General features: G+C 48.2%; 2 protein-coding genes across 5 annotated transcripts; both read right to left on the bottom strand.

Annotated features, from left to right (window-relative positions):
• Positions 1–707: 707 nt before the first annotated feature.
• Positions 708–4,935, bottom strand: L(2)37cb (DEAH-box helicase 16 lethal (2) 37Cb). The gene is made up of 11 exons (XM_076822881.1): positions 4,346–4,935; positions 4,093–4,261; positions 3,778–4,019; positions 3,490–3,692; positions 3,141–3,436; positions 2,732–3,036; positions 2,493–2,650; positions 2,145–2,418; positions 1,518–2,059; positions 1,219–1,395; positions 708–1,127 (listed from the first exon to the last, which is right to left on the bottom strand). Exons 1-11 carry the CDS (start codon positions 4,506–4,508, stop codon positions 996–998), a joined length of 2,661 nt encoding a protein of 886 aa, XP_076678996.1. The 5' UTR covers positions 4,509–4,935; the 3' UTR covers positions 708–995.
• Positions 4,936–7,436: 2,501 nt separating this feature from the next.
• Positions 7,437–19,094, bottom strand: LOC143374944 (F-box/LRR-repeat protein 2). 4 transcript variants are annotated; one of them, XM_076823527.1, is made up of 9 exons: positions 18,782–19,030; positions 13,580–13,825; positions 13,297–13,364; positions 12,850–12,979; positions 12,072–12,533; positions 11,238–11,429; positions 11,074–11,175; positions 10,719–10,934; positions 7,437–10,489 (listed from the first exon to the last, which is right to left on the bottom strand). In XM_076823527.1, the coding sequence occupies exons 1-9, from the start codon at positions 18,809–18,811 to the stop codon at positions 10,382–10,384; spliced, it is 1,554 nt and encodes a 517-aa protein (XP_076679642.1). In that variant the 5' UTR covers positions 18,812–19,030; the 3' UTR covers positions 7,437–10,381. The 4 variants fall into 4 exon arrangements, with proteins under 4 accessions (XP_076679642.1, XP_076679644.1, XP_076679645.1 ...); XM_076823529.1 differs by lacking the exon at positions 10,719–10,934 and having other exon boundaries at positions 18,782–19,094; XM_076823530.1 differs by lacking the exon at positions 13,580–13,825 and having other exon boundaries at positions 18,782–18,969.
• Between the last annotated feature and the right edge of the window lie 572 nt (positions 19,095–19,666).

Genomic DNA, 19,666 nt, shown 5'->3' with positions numbered 1-19,666 from the left:
AACAACTATTATTGCACACAAAATTGTACGTCCGCTTTACGATTTCAATAAAAAGTTTCGTTTCCAAAAATACATTGATTTTTGGTTTTGTTCCGCACGTTTTGCAACTATATCTGAACCTTTACTCTTACCCTTCTTCATATGGATACATCGCAAGGCCCACGATTTGGTAATTCTAAACAGCCCACAAGACCCGCAAAACTTTCATCGTCCCAGAAAACTTACTTTTTGCCACAGATTCGTAATTTAAAATAGCCTACAAGGCTCGCAAAGCTTTCTTCCGCTGGGAAAACTTACTGTTCGCCACAACTAATTGAGAATTCTAAATAGCCCACAAGACGAACCAAAATTTTTCCCCACAAATTCGGGGTTTTAAATAGCTTACAAGACCCACAAAATCTTCCTTTTCCCACAAATTCGGGATTTTAAATGGCCCACAATAGAAGCCAAGTTTTCCCCCACAAAGTTGGGGTTTTAAATAGCCCACAAGACCCACAAATTTTTCTTTTCCCCACAAAATCAAAGTTTTTAAATAGCCCACAACACGAACTTTTTTCCCCACAAAAAGCCATTTTTCGGCCCCACCAATTCTCTTGCGCAAGTTTTCTGGTGCTTTTGTGGGAAGCCGAAAATCAATATTTGTAGAAATAGTGTGGAAACGAATCGTTGCTGGTCACTCATGTGCTGTAATTGAATTAAAACAGTCATTTTCTCTTCACTTTCTTTTTTATTAAAATAAAATGCATTTACAATTACAGCCGATTATCGATACATTTGTTAGTTGAAAACGCGTGTAATTTACATTTGTCTTACGATTAGAGGTGTACAGGGAGGTACAAATGTTTCAATACATTATCTATAAGTAATATACTACCGTTAAACATATATGTATATCATCTCTTACATTCTCCTGTCTGTACAATATACTTTCATATGACTTATAGACTCATACCTCATAACTCATCGTCACTTATACGATTGTACTAATTATAAAGTTAGTTGGTTCCATCTGGTCGTGATCTTCCTGCGACTTTTGGCATCTTTTTATTGGTTGAGTCCTCCAGCTCTTTCGGCTTGTAATAATGCGGGGCAACTTCCAAAAGCCACTTGCTCTCAATCTCCGTTACCTGGCACACGTTAATAGAACAAAGTTAAAGAAAAAATTAAATACCCATAGCCGCTTCTACTTCGTTTCAAATTATCGTGCGCAATACGTACCTGCCGCATGAATTCCTTCGTAGTGAAGACCAGCTCGTGGTAAAGCAGCCAGCGCGGCAGCTCTTGAAACAGTGAACTGTTCGGATGGATCGACACGGTTTGATTGTGCTTCGCGGTCTTATAATGGCCACCTTTTGATAATCGGGCTACGTGGTAAAAGTAACCCGCGGTGATAGCCTTGAAAAACCACCAGCACAAATTTATTTATTTATGTGAAAAATAAACTTTTAAAAGTTCATTTCATAATTTAATTTATTTCACAAATAAGTTCTAAAAGCGATTCAATACGAGCCACTCACCTTTCTAACGTTGATCGTCTCCGAGATTCCTGAAACGAGTTCCATCTCGACTCGCTGCATTAGTCCTACCAATTGTTCCCTGACGTCCCTTGCCCGTTTCATCGATCGATGCTGAATGAAATTCTCGTAGCACCAATGGGTGCTGAAGTCGCTTTGCTGCCACTGATTGTACACGTTCAGCAAAGTGAGGTGGTCACCGCCGGGCACGTGGAAATTCTTCCGCGCTGTGTCTGCGTGAATGATCTTGTCTTTCGGCCTGTAGAAAATCGCCCCGTTCACCGACAACATCGCGGCAATGGTGGCCACTTCCTCCGAGCAGCGGTACTGCTCGCTGGCCAGCAACATCTTCGCCATCATTGGGTCCAACGGGAACTCGGCCATCCTCCGTCCGAGTTTCGTCAGTTCTCCGCGATGGTTCAAAGCACCCAACGCGTAAAGCTGCTCCAAAGCTAACACAAGCGTCTCGTGCGGCGGCGGATCGAGGAAATCGAAGTGGACCAGATCGTTTATTCCCAGCGCTTTCAGAGTGAGCACGGCATTCCCTGGAATGTTATTTCGTTATTCGATTAGGCAAAGGATAGAAATTGTACGAAACGGGTAACTTTTCATTGATTCTGAGGATATTACCGAGGTTTATTCTCTGAATCTCGGGCACAGTATTGTCCTCCAGTTCGTGTTGGTACGCCCAAGCCGTATACAAGCGGAAACACTTGCCCGGAGCCACTCTCCCAGCTCTGCCAGCACGCTGATTAGCAGAGGCTTTACTAATAGGAACCACCATCAAGCTTTCCATCCCTGTTCTAGAGTTAAAGTTGTTCTGTTTCGCGAATCCAGGATCTAGCACGTACACTATGTTGTCTATGGTTAAAGACGTCTCCGCTATATTCGTGGCGAGAACTACCTGATAAAATGAACACCGTTTCTGAGAAATGCACGGGAGAAAGAATCTCACTCTATTCCCAGTTCCACTCATACCTTTCTCGCACCGGGTGGAGTCGGCTGAAATATCTTCGCCTGCATGTCGCTCGGAAGATTCGCATAAACGGGCAGGATCAGCAACTCCGCCAATTTCGATCCCAATCGTCTCACCCTCTCTTGCAACATTTCCTGGCACGTCTCTATTTCGTCTTGACCTGTGCGACGAAGTGTTCGTTACGCTGAGAGCAATGATAGATCGCAAACGGTGGGCAAGAGGGAGGGAAGGGGGCACTTGCCTGTTAGGAACACGAGTACGTCGCCATTGGGTTGCGTCGCGTGTATCTGAAGAATGGAAACAACGCAGGCGTCGATGTAGTCTGCCTCTGGAGCTTTCGTGTAATAAATATCCACGGGGAACCGTCGACCAGGTATTCGAAAAATGGGGGCGTCGTCGAAGAACTCGCTGAACTTTGTCGCGTCTAGAGTGGCCGAGGAAATCAGTAGCTTAAGATCCGTTCGAAATCTCGTGATGTCCTTCACCAATCCGAACAATATATCGGTGTGCAAGGTGCGCTCGTGAGCTTCGTCGATTATCATAACGCTGAACAGAATATGAGAACACTTTTAATTGATTTACTACCCCCTCTACTCTGTACTACGCCTCCGCCAAGCCTTTTAGAGAACTTTGAATGCGTAGCATTGTACCTGTAGGAAGCCAGGTCTGGCTCGCTTAGAAATTCCCGGTGAAGAGTACCATCGGTCATGTACTTGATTCGAGTCCGGTGGGAAGTGCAATCCTCGAAACGAATCGCGTAACCCACTTCGTTCCCCAGTTTCACAGCCATTTCGTGGGCGACTCTCGATGCCACGGACATAGCAGCCACTCTCCTCGGCTGGGTGCAGCCTATGATTTTATTGTTTTCCGCGAACCCAGTCTCGTAGAGGTATTGCGGTATCTGCGTCGTTTTACCGGAACCCGTTTCTCCCTCTATTATCAACACCTATCGCGTTAACGTAGCAATGAATTGCAGGATACGATCTATGAGTAACAAACCTGATGATCCTTGATGGCTTGAATCAAGTCGTTCCTGAAAGGGTAGATCGGCAGACTCTTCTTCGTCTCTTGTATCGTTTGCAAAGCTTTCAGTTGCGGAGGGGGACTCTCCTCGCGTTTCCTGCCCTTCTCGCTGCCGGGCATACGCAGCGCTTGAACGAATTCCACCTCGTCCTCCAGAAGAAGATCGTAATCTTCTTGCGCTGTAGAAAGTTTAAACTATCGTGAATAATCTTTGTGGACATATTAACTGAGGATCTAGGACCTCTTGAGTCGTAAGACTCGAACCTTTCCTATCTTTGGCCCCAAAACGAAAAACAGCGGACGACATCTGTTCGGATTCCCATTTGCTTTGCTCAGATTGTGGCGGTTCATTGTCATGTATATCCTGTTCTGGTTCTTGTTTCCCCTTTTCCAGGGGCATGTGATACCGTTGCACCCTTTCTAGCTCCCTAGCTTTCTCGTGTTCTTTCGCCAATTGAAGTAACTGTTTCTTGTGGTCCCTTTCTTTCCTCTCCTGCTCTGTCAATCTAATTCATTGGAAGCATTGTTAGTTTTAAATTGATCTTTATAGGATACGTATGCTATCGTTTAAGAAATTACATTTCCTCTTCGAATAGGTATTCGTCATCGATAATATCGGCTTCCAATTCGGCCACCTTATCTTCTTTACGTTTCTCCAAGTACTTTCTGCGTGATTCGATTCGCAGCTTTGGTACCAGCTTCTCCCGCATATCCGTTTCCATGATTTTGAGCCGCTTTGCTGCTTCGGCTACGCATTAAGTAACACATGGGATAGTAAGTAGCACAGTTCATAGAGAATACAAAGCAATTGACGCTGCACGGTCAAGTTTACCTGCTCCCGAGCCTGCTGGCATAGCGACCTTCCGTGTTTTGCTCTCATCTTTTGCTTTAAGTCGATTAGCAAACTCGTCTCTCTCCCTGATATCCTTCTTACGCCTCTCCTCTTCGCTGTCGCTATCCTCGCTGGAGGATTCTTTCCTTCTATATTTACTCATGATGCAGCTGATATCAGAAATAGGCTAGGGTAGCTTCTTATTAAATGCGAAGAGAAAAACATATAAAGAGCGCGATCTTATGTCCCCCTTTTAAATATCGAATCACAGATGATCCCGATTGCACGGAAAACAAAATATTGTTCCTCTTATTCCCACGGTAAGTAGAAAAAAACACGAAGCAAGGCAAGGTTATGTGAGGTTAGTTTCACACATAACCTCTTCGATTTCTGGTTATCAGTGACTTTTATGCTTTCAATTAACGTTTATTCAACTGCGTGTGTACGGAGGAGAATAGGGGACAAGAGTGTAATGTATTTTCATCGGCAAAGTAACGAAAGGACTTATTCAATTGGAGCAAACAGCAAATCGTTTCGACCGAAAACATGAATTCGCCGGCGGCCATGTTCCAGCCACGAATGGAGCGTGTTGCTAGGCAACCTGCGTAATTGCGCGCAGAGTAAACGTGCGTAAGTTCATTCAATAATAACTACGCGTGCCACTTCATTCATCGATCCTTCGATCTTGCCTATGCATACAATAGTAAATAGTAAAGCTTTTATATCATTCTATTTACGCATTCGGAGTTAGAAAATAAGAGTTTCAGCAGGCTCTGTACAGAGAGTGCGAACCCATAATCTTTGCGTTCTATTTTCTCAGCGTGATCTAAAATTATTTTTCTTTCAATCTTTGTCGCAACAAAGTTCTGCATTCTTGTTGTCCAAAATTCGTTCGGCTTCCCTCTCTGCAAAATAAATCTAAAAGTGCCGTTTGTCCACCGCTCGGTAGAATAACCAGTAGAATGAAATTCGAAACGGGGTGAACGACTTAAAAATCATTGTAAATTTATTGACATCAACACAGAACCTTTCAGCGAGAATATATATATATATATATATATATATATATATATATATATAGATACGCGATTAGGTGCCGTTTACACAATACAAAGAATTCCACGGAGGTTTCCTCGTTTAAAATCGATTAATTCCTAGGAGAAATATACGTTGTTGCGATAAAATATAGAATTCAGAAGCCAAAAATATTCTGCCAGAACGCGAGATAGCTCGATCGATCCCCAAATGGTATCTTCTCTCGACACGCTTCACTTCGGATGTTAAAGAGCGCGCACTAAACAGAGCCGATCGTTGTCTCGAATATACTTTTTATTATACATACATTAATGAAAATATATACATGGTAGACTGCAGCTCGTCGAAGCAGCGAAATGTCAATGTAGTGAATCAGCTACAGCATTCGTACACGAGCCTGTGTGCAATTATTCTCTGTTCCTTCCTCGCAACGTCCTCTCGGTTACCGGAGCACGTCGAGATTTCGGGAGGCACGTGTAGGCCGACACGCGTAGACCATTACAGTGTGTGTGTGTTGTTGCACGCTTATTAATTAAGATTTCAAGTGTTTCCAATTGTCGATCGACGAAATGCCTGAACGTTTCTCTTCCATTTCCCCCTTCGCTTCCCGAAACGACAGAATAAAAATGCTTCGCGATCGGTGAATTACATGGAGCGAACCGCATAACCGGGAATACATGTGGCGTATATTTCTGTGCATGCGTGTACTTTCGCTGGCTTCGATTAACATCTGAATCTTTGTCTCCCTTTCACACCCTTTCGCACTCTCCCAGTCTCACTCTCTCCCATTCTCTCTCTCTCTCTCTCACACGCACACGCACGTACACTCTGTCTCTCACGTTCTCTTTCTTCCCTATTCTACTGCACAGCCAAACACTTACTCGATCACTCGGCGTCAAAGCTTCGTTTTAAATCTGCTCCGCCCTCGTTTCTCCTTTCCCGCGCGATCTACTTCCGGCGACAATAAAATTGCGATTATCAGCAGAGACTGCCGCAACGATTGTTTCCTTGTACATTTACGTTTCCCTTTCATCCACGGCGATCTTTCCCTTTCCTTCGCGAGAGCCCTCATTTACATTGCTAATTGCAAGATCAGTCGCGATCACTTCGGGTTCGATCAAAGGGGCTACCGACAGGCGCTTGTGTGTCGAATGATTATCCGCGTAACGGGGCTGACCGGTGCCTACTACCGAACATCGACGTTCGCTATCAAATGCAAATCGTGCGATCACGATGGCCATTCAGACGCCATTGTCTATTCTAGAATTTATAAATCCCACCGCGTCGGTTCTCGCTTCAACTTCCAATTAAAACTGAACATGCGTCTACTGTTGCTCGCGTGTAAAGATACGAGAGAACGTGGGTGGTTTCGTGCGGTGCAACTACTTGTAAAAACGTCTCCCCCGAGGGGCACGCAAGCCGCTCAGAAATCCAATGGCTGATTGAATGCCCGTCGCTGATTAATTCCCGATCGAACGCGCTTGCACGGCTGTCGTCGCTCGTTTCGGCTACAGACACTGGACGATCCCTAACGAATCGGTATATTGTTCGAAATCCTGTGCGACCTCCCAACCTACCAAACCCATTCAATTTCGACTACGTAAATATATTAAAATTCTTGCGGTGATTCAGGCACTGCGATTGACTTTACATTCTCCCCCCCCCCTCCCTCCTCTCGTTCGCTCGACAGGAGGGCGCGCGCGACAGCCGTGCGACGAATTTCGACAACGCGGAATGCAGAGCGCGAACGGGACGATGAAAGAGATCTCTCTCGCGGGGAGAGGTGTCGGAAACCGTTTCGCGAGTACACAGTGGCAGCGCGCGTTCGTTCGTCACTCTAATTCCATTCGCTCGCTCAACCCCCGGGCCCCCGTCTAACGCTCTCTCGTCGTCGCTGAATTACATGTACACAATCGCTGGCTCGCTGGATCGCTAGATCGAAACTCGATTTCGAACGACAGGTTTACGATGATCACGTTACTCTTCTACAGATGACATGCAGCGTACAAAACATATCTTATCTATATATTTATTTTTTACTGTTTTTTTCCCCCCCCCTCTTTTCTGTTAATATATATACCTAGTTGCTTCATCCGGTATTCCGTGTACACGCTATGTATATTTAAATATACGCGGTTTACGTTCTTACGCGCTAGCAAGGATTAACAATCGATACCTTTCCCGACGCGGCGAGGCGCGGTGTCGGCCGTTGTCGTCGCCGTCGCGAATCTGGCTGACTCTCGGGTCGCCGAGACAACGGGATGGATAGAAACGCGGTGCATCGCGCGCCTGGGCGACTATTACACCTCGGGATGGAGCGCTTTTAAAATCTGATTCTGGTCTCGATCGGCCGCTCGTCGCGCGAAAGCCCGGCCCTTCCTGGCTAGGACAAGAAAAATATATGTATGTATGCGCGTACGTTCTTATCTGTATATGTATATATAGCCGACATGATTCTCCATCAGCAAAAATAAATCACACATCGATCGCGAACCCGAACGAACGTTCTGTCATGAGAACTTTCTCACGGTTGAAGATTCTTCTTGTCTCAGTTTCCTCTTGCACGCCGCGACAACGACTATCGCTCTATCTCTCTCTCTCTCTCTCTCTCGTCCGTTACAGTGTTTCACGACATTCCAGTCATTAGTGTGGCACAAATTCTGTATTCGCGTAGCGAACAAGCGTCATTCATGCTTCACGAGTCTTCCACATCCATCTCCTTACTTTGCCGCGCCAAAGAGCGCCAAGTATACGCGAAATTCGTTCCAAATCAGTGACCAGAATCCCGTGTGGTTTCTCCTTGTTGTAATCGGGACAGAAAATATCAGCCGCCTTAGGTCATTTCTCTATCTCGAAGGAACAAAGGAGAAGACGGACACTCGTGTGTCTGTGATGTAAGTATAAGATCCAGACACGGGGCTGGAGCGAAACACTGATCTCTTTGCTGAGGCGGCCAATATTTTCTGCCTCGAATACGGATCATCGTTCTGGAATCTAGCTTCCTAGTTTCTCTCGTATTCCACTACAACCGCATCCAAGGGGCAAGTAACAAAGAAATTTTCATCGTCGCCAGGTGGACGCGTGGCCACCTGATCGCGGATCTATCTCGAACACCCGGTCGCGTAACGAGCATCCGAGGATCGCCGATTCCGCGGTTCTCGTACCGTCACCAATTTCGTAAACCTAGGCTTAAAAAGTAAAATAGAGGCCAGCGAGTCGGTCGGTCATAATCGGTCGGTCAGTCGGTCGGTCACTGGGCCGAAGTGAATCGGTTCAACGCATTAACGCTTTGATTCGTTTTTTGTCAGTCTGTGCTCTCCTAGTTCATGACGAGTTACAAAAAGAAAAGAAAAGAAAAGAGAAACGAATAGAAGAAAAAAGGAAAGAGAAGTTAAAGAAGGCAGAAGTATAGATAGATGTTCGGGCTCTGTCGAGGAGGAATCACGTTTTGTGACTTGGTAAACGCGATCCACGGACGAAACGGTCCCCTTTTCTGTCCGCGAATCGCTGTGAAATGCATCTTGTACGCGCCACCGCACCGTCTAGCGCCAGCAGCAATTGAAACGCGAGTTTCGAAGACGACGAAACGCCGCGGCGTCCCCTTGCCCCTCTTTCGTCACCCCTTCGCGCTCGCTCCGTTTTTTCCTTTTTACCTCGGGACGCGGGGAACGACCAAGCCAACGACCGCTTGGAATTCGGCGGGTGTTCTCGCTTCTGTTCTCGTCCGGCGTGTACATATCGCGAGAGGAAAGAAATTCGCGGATGTCTCGGGCTTATCAGTGGCGCGTGCGACCGTGAATCGTCGCTTGGACGCGGAAAGGAACGCCAAGACACTGTGTATAATTGTATATTACACTCTAACGAACGACGGTGTCTGTACGGTCTCGCGCCGAATTTCAATAGTCCTGCGATATTTCTACGACGCCTCGTGTTTATTTTTTTTTTGTCGCTTTTTCTTCTCCTTGGTTTTCTTTTTTTTATCAATAACGTTATAATAGGCAGTGTTCGTTGAGAAACTGCTACAGGAACACACGCGAATCTTCGAGAGAAATCGAGTGCCTACCGTAACTCGAAACACGCAGAACGCGAGTATTATCACCCGTCCCCGCCTCCTCTATCCTACCCACCCCCACCCGAAATATCTGAAAAGTGTGACGTCGCGGACGCGCGTGTACCGCGTCATCCTTCGGAACGGATTGCACGTTTCTCTTCGATAATAGCGTCTATAGCAGAAGAGAAGTTGCGTCGTACTAAAAAAATATATATATATATATGTATGTATATGTATATACACGTACGTTCATCGCTTTTCTGTTTTTTGTCTCCCTGTTTTTCTTCTATTCTTCCGATTTGGTATTCGCGCGGAACGTCCAAAGAGATTCGGCCATTAGATATCCGATCGCGGGGAGCCGCGTAGGAGCGGCGCGGAGATTATAGCGCGTAGTCGCCGACGCGCCCGATGTAACGGCTTAACGAGCGATCGATGAATCAATCGATCACTGATCGGACCCCGGAATCTCTTTCCTTCGCGGAACAGGGACGATGGTGGCCGGGTGTCGGTCGTATCTAAGCCGGAGTTTTAGTAAGAAACGATAAAACGACCGCGAAATCGTGTTCGAAACAGCGACGACATGAAGTAGTGGGTGGTGGTGGTAGTGTAGCAGCGGCGAAATGTTAGTTAATTGCAGTTAGCAGCTATGGCTCGAGTTTCTCTGTGTGTGTGTGTGTGTGTGTTCGTGTGTGTAGGCGACAGTCACGTACTGTACTCGTTGCGTCTGTAGTTCGAATGGACTTGAAAGGATTCGCGCGATTCACGATGAGGCTCGTTCTTTATCTCCCTCTCTCGCTGCTGATGACACGGCCGGGCAGAGTCTCCTCGGCCTGGCGGTCGGAGAGGAGAAGAAGGTCCCACGATCGCCGTGACCGGCGATCACCGAAATAAAGTCCACCGGTAGTGTGGTACGTCGGTCGATTTTACATCAAAGTCACTTGAATGCGGAATCACAGAATGACGCAGCACCGGCAGTATCGTTGTCGGGACGCACCCGCGCTCGGCGGAGGTGTCACCGGCGCGAAGTACGCGTGGACTTTGATGTTGGGCAAATGCGTCTGCAACGAATCGGTGAGCGGAGCTCGTTAGAGGGAATGCTAGTTCACAGCGAATGGTGGGGCGAGGGGGGTGTTTCGAAAAGATTGCCAGGTGCTTAGATCATTTGATAGGGAGGGGAAGCTCGATCCGATGGATAGAACCCGAAACTGGAGGGTCAAACTGATAAAGAATCAGTTCGCGTGGAATGGAATGGCGATGGGTAAGAAGTACTACATAGTGGGACATTACTCGTAGTCTACGTATGCCAGCTCTGGTGATTAGTTGACAGTCGTAGAGCTCGATGCGCTCGAGATTGTGGCAGGCTTGTAGCAGGTGATCGAGGCTGGCGTCTGTTATGAGAGGACAGTTGTCCAGTTCGAGCACCGCCAAATGCTCCGCTGCGCACGGCGACAGGGCCAACTGTCGGATACCCTCGTCGGTGATCAGCTCGCAATGGGACAGGCTCTGTTTCCGTGAAAGCACAAGAGGTTTTACGAGACTCGTCCGCGTGATCTCTCTGTACGGGGCAAGGGGGGCAGGGCAGGCGGGGGAATTTACATACACAACGAGAAGCCCCGAACAGAGCCGTGAGCAAACAACCCACCAGTTTCTCCAATCTAGGACAGCCCATGGCCAGGTGAATGAGGGTGGCGTCTGTGATCAAAAGGCACTCTTCCAGGTCCATCTTCTCGAGCAGCCTGCAGTTCTGAAAGCCGAAAAAGCAAGCCGTTTACCAGGCGGTAGCGATTAGTCGACGATCGAACTCACTTTCGCAAGTGCCTGAAAGCCCGCGTCGGTGAAGTGCGTGCAGGCCACGCACTCGAGGACGCTGAGGAGCGGACAGTGCTGCGCCAGAGTCACCAGGGACGCGTCCGTCAGATTCGGGCAATTCGACAGGCAAACGTAGTGCAGCCGCGGACACTGTTCGCTGAGGTCTCTCACCGCGTCGTCCATTATATTCTGCAACGAATCTGTTTCCATAAAGCTCGCCGATCGCGCGTAGGCTTCAACAGGTGCAGCGCCGCGACCGCTCGACGCGGCAGCCGGTCCCGCGCGTCGATCCTAACATCCAGGGACAACGATGTCCGGGGGAGAACGCGCTCTCGCTACCTACCGAGGTAAATAGCAGCCGGCGACGGGGCTGGACTGTTGGACTCGCGTTAATAATCACCCGCAGCGCGCCTCCATAGTCTGGAGGTCCGTCGCGAGGCGAACGGCAAATAACGCGGCGTGGCTGCGTTGCTGTTGGTCGCGGCGCTGAACCTGTTAGCTCTTTGCACTCGTGTGTTTGCTGCTTTAACAGCCGCCAAGTTGGAATACCTAGATATCTCCGAGTGGCCGCCGCGCGCCGGGGCGAAAATCGTGTTGCGCTAATTTGCGTCCGCGACTAAGTACATAACAGTGAAAACAGTAGAGTCGGTGTTGCTCCCTCGCGCGAGGAAAATCGCTGCGCGATAATGAATACTTCCAAGGCGGGTGAACGATGGGAGAGGGGAGTGATGGGGGGGGGGTGGAGTTTTGGGAAGAGGCACCGGGTCGCGAGTCATACGAGCGCAAAGATTTAAGCCCAGGGTGTAAGCCAATTGTGTTTGCCTCAAGTACCCTGCATTCGTGTAGATTGATCGCCTCTAGTTTGGGACATTCATGAGCGAGACATTTGACAGCCCTGTCCGTCAATTGGCGGCAGCCTCTGCACAGAAAGCTGCGCAGCTCCTTGCAACCTTTGGCCAGCGCCTCGACCCCGTTGTCGGTAAGTAGCTCGCACCAGGACAGGTTGATGTGGGTGAGATGGGGACAGCCGTCCGAGAGGTTCTTCAGCGACATGTCCGTTATCTCGGGGCAGGAGTCCAAGTTCAGCCGTTGAAGTTTGGGACAGTGGCTGCTGAGGGCCGCGCAGGTCATGTCTGAGATCTTTTTGCACTGGCTCAGGTTCAGCTCCTCGATGTTCGGGCACGACTGAGCCAGCGTGCGCATCGAAATGTTCCCGATGCTCTGGCACCCCCTGAGGGACAGCTGCCTCAGAAAGCCGCCGCATCGTCTCGATATATTCTCTATAACCGATGCCTGTGTTCCGGAATGTTCAGGTTAGGCGTGCGTTCTCACGGCTATCGCCGAGGACAGTGTCCTTCCGCCGATCAACACATCGCTTACCGCGCGGATTTTCCCCTCAGGCAACCCCTCGAGGGATCCCGGCTTCTCTCCCGCAAGACTTTCGGAATGGAAAGCAGAGCAAGTCAATACGCTGTCTGAGATTGCCGCGCGACGAGTTTTGCTAAACGGCCGAGTGTAGCGAAAACACCGGGCCGTACCAGTTCTCGCGGGGAGAAACTGGCCGAGACCTCGCCGGCCGGTAAGCAATGCGTTAACCGCTTCGATTTACCTCCACGTCCCGCTGGAAATCGAACAGATCGATCCTCTGCCAGTTGGATCCGTCGAGCGCCAACACGTTCCAGGCTTTGCTCACTTGAGCGCACCGGCATAACGACACCACGTCCAGATACGAGAGAATTCTACATATCAATTGTACGGCAATCGAGTTACAAGTTTTCGTCCAAACAACTACTCGGTTTCAAAATCTACTCGCGGGTACGGTAGACAAAACAAAGAGAGAGAGAGAGACAGAGAGACAGAGAGAGAAAAGAAGAGAAAAAAAAATCTGTAGGAAAGTAAAAGAGAATTACGGGAGAGGAAGAGAGAAACAAAGAGTAGTATGCATATAGGCGCTGCGCGTGTGAGAGCGTAGTGCCGCGCGCAGCAAAACAAGTCTGATGGTGGATACATCGAGAAAGAAGGGGAATCGAAACAACGTGTACGTCTCTTACGATACCTAAGCAGCAATTCTTTTGGCAGTTTTTTATTAATCTGCGCCTCGTCGTCATGAAACACCCATGTTAGCTGCAACCAAAAAAACAAACAGACTCGGATGAATTCGCTTGGACGCGGGCGGGGGGGGTGTTGTTGGCTCGGCGGTGATACCGAAGAAGCAGACGCGGCGATCTCGCGTTAGCCCGTTAGCAGCGTTAGACGGTCGAATGGCGCTCGAATTTAGTCGACGACAATGCAAAGCGGCGAGCAAAGTGGCATGCGTGACAGTACACGTCTCCACCAACCTGCATGTAAGACTGCTTCATGGTAGTGACAGGGTTGTTGTGAGTGTGCGATTGCGACGTATAATAACCGGCCTGATGATGATAATGGTGATGGTGTTGGTGGTGATGATGGTGGTGATGATGATGATGGTGATACGATGGATGCTGTTGCCTCCACCATTGCCCGCTCGCACCGGACTCCTCGGCCGGTTGAACCCCTTGCCCGACCTGGCCCCCAACTCCTACGCCCACGCGACTTACTTTTTTCTAAAACAACGCATCACCATCCATCAGGAGACCGGGTCTCTAATGATTTCAACGGCAACAACAACACCGGCTACTCCAAATCTACGATCCCCGATGGCATCGGCTGCGGATGCAACACCGTGCCCCTCGCTCTTGCTCTCTTCCACCTGCGACTGGTGTCGCGTTAAGAGGCCATTTGATCGGCCGAAAAACTAAAGGGGTATACCCGTTTGAACCCTCGGAAAATGTATACATTTTGTGGATTTTTTTACAAGTCAACGGTTTGATGCAGATTTCCCGTTTTTTAACTATGTTTACATAGTATTATGAACTACTTATAAAAAAAGTTTCAGTTAAAAAACTATTGTTTTTCGGAAGTTACGGATACATGTCCGAAAGTCTCTCGATTTTAGACGGCTAAACGGTGGCCCTAAAAACTCGCGCTACGTTCAACCAATTCACTTCCAATTTTGCATGCAGAATCATAATAAGATTCCGCATCGTCCAACGAAGGCTTTTTTTTATTTCGATTCCCCGTTTATTATTTATAAAGGAAAAAGGTGGATTTTTCTCTTAGAAAAAATTTAACTTTACCTTTGATCTCTCACCATTTCTTTATTTTTCAAAATTTTCAAAATCGCCTTCGTTGGACGATGTGGAATCTTATTGTGATTCTGCATGCAAAATTTGAAGTAAATTGGTTGAACGTAGCGCGAGTTTTTAGGGCCACCGTTTAGCCGTCTAAAATCGAGAGACTTTCGGACATGTATCCGTAACTTCCGAAAAACAATAGTTTTTTAACTGAAACTTTTTTTATAAGTAGTTCGTAATACTATGTAAACATAGTTAAAAAACGGGAAATCTGCATCAAACCGTTGACTTGTAAAAAAATCCACAAAATGTATACATTTTCCGAGGGTTCAAACGGGTATACCCCCTTAAGCTATTTGTAAAGATTTTTTTCTAAGCGAATACAACATATAATGAAATGAATCTGCTTGGTATTTATTAAGCTATTCTTATACTGTACAAAAAAAAATTAAAAAGAATTTTAACAATTTGTTTTAATGGTTGTTTTACAGCGTCAATATGGCACCTAAACAAGAGGTATGTTCACGGCGCAGGTGATTTCTCGGCTCAGGCTTATCCGAAACAAATAATTCCAAAAGATTCTTAATCTGTATGAGTGTCGCTATAGCCCCTAGCTCAATAAACAATTTTTCTCAATGGAACAGCCGAGAATACATCCTTTTGGGTGATTTGTCAAACTATTCTTCAAACCGGCGCCATTTTCTTAATTTTCAACAAAAATTGTTAATTGAGCTAGCGGATATAGCGGCACTCATACAGATTAAGAATCTTTTCGAATTTTTTCTTTCGGATAAGCCTGAGCCGGGAAATCACCTACGCCGTGAACATACCTCCTCTTTTTGGTGCCGTATTGACACTCTAAAAAAACAATTAAAACAAATCGTAAAAATTCTTTTTAAATTTATTTTGTATAACATAAGAGCAGCTTAATAAATATAAAAAAAATTATTTCATTATATATTGCATTTACTGAGAAAAATATCTTTAACCCTTAACTGGTATACTGTTTTTGGCAAACGTGACTGGTATACTGGGGTCGTGGCAGACCCCAAATAAAAAAGGACACAGAAATTTGTAAAGTCGACACTAGATCATCCTCTATGAATATTTTCTTCTTAGGTAACGTATAAAATAATAGGAACGTAGAAAGTTAAACTATTAACTATAAAATTAATTAGAAATTCAGTTGACAAACTTAGACAACCAAAAATGTTGCAGCGAACTTTGAGTGCTTGGGGTCATGTGCGACCCAGGATACCAGTTAAGGGTTAAAAATAGCATGACCCCTTAAAGCGGGACCTCCTAGTTGCGACAGGTCGCAGGGACCGGCAACTAGGGGATCCGGCCTTTAGAGTTTACACGTTGGATCGCGGCGACAGGACATGTATTGGAGGGGGGCGGTTTTGCATCCAAGAAGACAAGCAAACGTTCGCGAAAGTCCAGAGCTTGCAGGAAATGATACCACCGTTCACCAGGGAATGCGCAGATTGAACGCAGAGAAAGTGTTCGGTCAATCTGCTGGAATCGTTCGTTTCTCGCTGTGGGAATGATGAATTTGTCGGCGCGATACAACGCGGTGCGAGAGGACGCTGTCGGCTCGCGGGACGATGTACAATTCGCAATGAGGAATCGCTGAATGGATGCCAATTACGCCTCCAGTCATCGAAGGAGCATCGAGCGCGATTCGCTGGATGCTATCCTTTCAGTCGGTCGATTTAATATTTCATTGACAGATTCTATTGGCTCGTTGTGCGGCTGTGAAGTACAATGTGTTTCCATCGCGAATCACGGACGCACCCCAAAAAAAAAAAAAAATACCACGCCCGCGGTTGGTGCATTTAAAAAGTAATCGCAACCCGCGTGTCTCGTATCGATCTTCTCTATAAATACCAGATTCTAGCTTCGGGACTGTTGCAGCTTCCGAATTCGCGATGGCACATTTTCGACATCAGCCGTCCAAGATAAAGAAAGACTGCCCCCGCACGGACTAATGGGACCTGTTTGTCAGCGAAGATTCCACGAACGTCCGTCGAGTACGTAATCTCCAGGGCGCAAGGTAATTTAAGGTCACAAGCCGACAAGGCAGCGCGGATTGCGTCACTGTTCAACTTTCACCCACGAAATGTAGCTTCAGGGTTGCTCTATTACAGGCTTCCGACCTTCAATGGCCATGCACGGGACAGGTCGTTCAACTTGCATCGATATCTCAAACGATTTCACCTCTCCGGTTCGATCGTCTTCGCCGATTTCTCGCGGACTTGGCTGATAAACTCTTTCCCCGCACCCGTTTCATTTACTCGGCTGTTCCCTGCTTCTCCCTGCAAAGGAATTCTTTAGGGATTCTGTAGCGCACGTGGTGGGACTTTGGGCACGCAGTCCCCGTTAATAGTAGCAAAGAGTAAACAGAGGCGCTGGAGTTTCAGCGATTTCTCGCGCGACGCCAGCGAGCCGCCACGGGATCGACGCGATTAACGCGACCGCGCCGTCGAGTAGTCGCGCGCGATAAAGCGGGGTTTAACCGGGTTTACAGCCAAAGAGATCGCGCGACGTGAGTTCGGTGGATGACGGGTGCGTAAAAGTACTCCGTTTAGCAAGCAGCCACGCGAGGAGAAGGATCGCAAAGCCTCGGGCTTCGTCGTGGAATCGGCCGCGCAATATCGGAAGAGGTTTGCGGTTCGCGTTTGGAGATTAGCCGCGAAGCATGCTCGCGCGCAGTGCTGCTCGGCCTCCGAGAGAGATCCGCGGCCGTCTTACGCGGCTCGAAAATAGAATCCCGTAATATTTTTCGTGCCGCCCTGGCATTTTTCTTTCTCCGGGTCTTACGCAACGCATTCGCCGAATACTTTCCCAGTCACGTGCCAGCCGCGACGATTGCACCGTACGCCCGTCCGCGCGAGCTGTTATCTCCGAAAGAGTTATTCCCACGGCAGAGTATTCGCCAGGATCGCGTTGGGCCCGGTCTCCGCGGAGGACTCGGCCGCGTGACAGAACGGAAAAATCCCTGTGCTTGCGAGGAAAACGCGTGCAGTTTCTGTTTGCCCGCGAGTCAGCCAGAGATCAGCTTTTCCCTCCAAAACTAGCTGCAATGTGCCTTCGCGGTGGGATGGAGGCGCGCGGGGGTTCCTGCTACGTCGCGAACCGCGCGCGCGGCCCCATCGAGCGGCGATCCTCCGTTTCGTCCCGGCTGCGAGACGGGTCCGACACGAAACAAAGGACCCCGTTCGCGTAAATGCACGGCCGAACAATTGAGACGGTGGATGGGAGAAAGAGGCGAAAGGATTTCCCGACGAGCATGACGATTTTCGTGCGGCTGTCAATCGACGGGAAGGACAACGCTCATTGATATTCTAATAGCGCTTAACGATCGTCGAACGAGGAAGACAGACGGAGGCGTACAGTCGAAGAAAGACAAAGGACTGAGAAAGAGACAGAGACAGAGGTAGAGGCAGAGAGAGGGAGGCGGGGGCAGATGTGGACAGATAAATCGGGAGAGGGGGAGAGAGAGAGAGGGAGGGGAGTGAGAGTGAGAGAGAGAGAGAGAGATCTTATTGACGAAGCAACGACGATTCCTCTTATACGAGTTTGTGTACGTCGGATTCGTAGAAGATGGATCGAACAGTATCTAATCTACGCTCGACGTCGCGTCGAGACGACGCTGCGAGACGAGGTCCGAAAATTTGCGCTCTCCGCGGAGACACCGATGACAAATTAGAACAAAGAAAAGGATAACGCGCGAGATGCGGGGACGGGGGCACAACACTCGAATATACATACATGTATACACCATCGCGACGGCCGACAACAATAATGACGACGACGGACACTGCTGCCGGAGACGAAGAAGCGAGAGAACGAAGACAGATTGACAGAGAGAAAGGAAGGAAGGAAGGAAGGAAGGAAGGAAGAAAGGAAGAAAGAAAGAATGAAAGAACAAAGGATGGAGTTGGTTGGTTGGTTGGTCGATCAGAGAAACAGCGATGGAGGGAGAAATAGAAGAAAGATCGAGCGAGAACGCGCAACGATACACAGAGAGACAGGGACAGAGGGGAAGAGAGCGAGATAGCGACATACGCGGCGGAATAGTAGCGATCAGAATGTAAGAAGCCTTTTAGAGGTGTCCGAGGGGCCAGACAGCTTCGAAACGGTGTTTACCGTGGTGTTTGGTAGATGGTGATCGCGGCAGCAGGCTGAGATGGAAGCGAGAATGCTAGAAAAGGTTGCCAGGCGTAACGGAGGCCAGGAGAGCGGATCAGCTGTTCGCCTCGGCAATGACAACATTGGACACACGCACGACCCCCCCGAACTGTGTGGTGACTTTGACGCGCGTTTCTACACAGAGTCGACCAGCCCGTCTCACCCGCTGTCAGACACGATGCGTTCACTTACCTCGAGCCTGGTCCGGCCGGAGTGTATCATCCTTTTGCGTCGCGTTATTTTGCAAAACTTTCGGGAATACCCGCACGGTCCTCGGGGGGGAAAAAAAGGTGTCGCGGCTGAGCAAGTCGCTACACTTCGCGAGAGAAATGGCCGAGTCTACTGAACATGAGCCGTGCCGCCGTCACTACTGGTGGGGGGAAAGGACGACCGATGCACATTCCCTTCGAGCCGAGTTCCTTGCTCGCTGATTCGCCGTTCCGAGGCGACTTGGCGACAGCGCGGCCAATCCACCGGCGCCTGACCATTGTTTACACGCTCTCTTATTGGATCGTTATTTTCGAGGGACCGCGACTGACACGGCGACCGTGCACCGCCAATGCTCGGTGCAACGATGCCAGAGCCATCGGTGGTGCATCCAACAGACCTGTCGCCTCCTGCAACTGCACGATCGACCGTCTTTCTCTGCAGTCTGTAGCGCACACTTATATCGGCCACTGATAACGTACGATTACCAGCTTTCGATTAGCTAGATCAGAGGTGAGGTAAGGATAGACAGGTTTACAATTTAATCTAAATTTTTCTCACGTAGCTCGGGGACATTGTGGAAGCCACGCAAGCAGGCTAAAATACTTCTGGTAGAACGCTACTAGTGGTTAGAATTAAAATTTCCACTAGTTCCTCCCGGTAATCTCCATTTGGCCTTCACCACAGACGAGGTATAGAGTAGACCTGATTCCATTGCATTTTTTGTGGGTTCCTAGGGCCAGAGATGGGCAAGTTTTTTATTTAGATAAAATTTCGAATAACGAATGAAAGTTAAACGAATTATTCGTCGTTCGTTCGTTAAGCAGAGTTAGCTTTATTATATACGTGACGAGTCATTTTTTAATTTTT

This window comes from Andrena cerasifolii, chromosome 11 (assembly GCF_050908995.1).
Source record: "Andrena cerasifolii isolate SP2316 chromosome 11, iyAndCera1_principal, whole genome shotgun sequence".
NCBI lineage: Eukaryota > Metazoa > Arthropoda > Insecta > Hymenoptera > Andrenidae > Andrena > Andrena cerasifolii.
The sequence above is the reverse complement of the archived record's forward strand: the minus strand, read 5'-3'. Positions and strand labels throughout refer to the sequence as shown.

Excerpts from the sequence above, each read along its gene's own strand:
- LOC143374944 (XM_076823527.1), bottom strand. The coding sequence starts at position 18,811 with ATGATACACTCCGGCCGGACCAGGCTCGAG. Across the intron at positions 13,365-13,579 it reads TGAAGCAGTCTTACATGCAG|CTAACATGGGTGTTTCATGA; the intron begins GTTGGTGGAGAC and ends TTTTGGTTGCAG. Across the intron at positions 10,490-10,718 it reads CTGGCATACGTAGACTACGA|ACGCATTTGCCCAACATCAA; the intron begins GTAATGTCCCAC and ends GATTCGTTGCAG.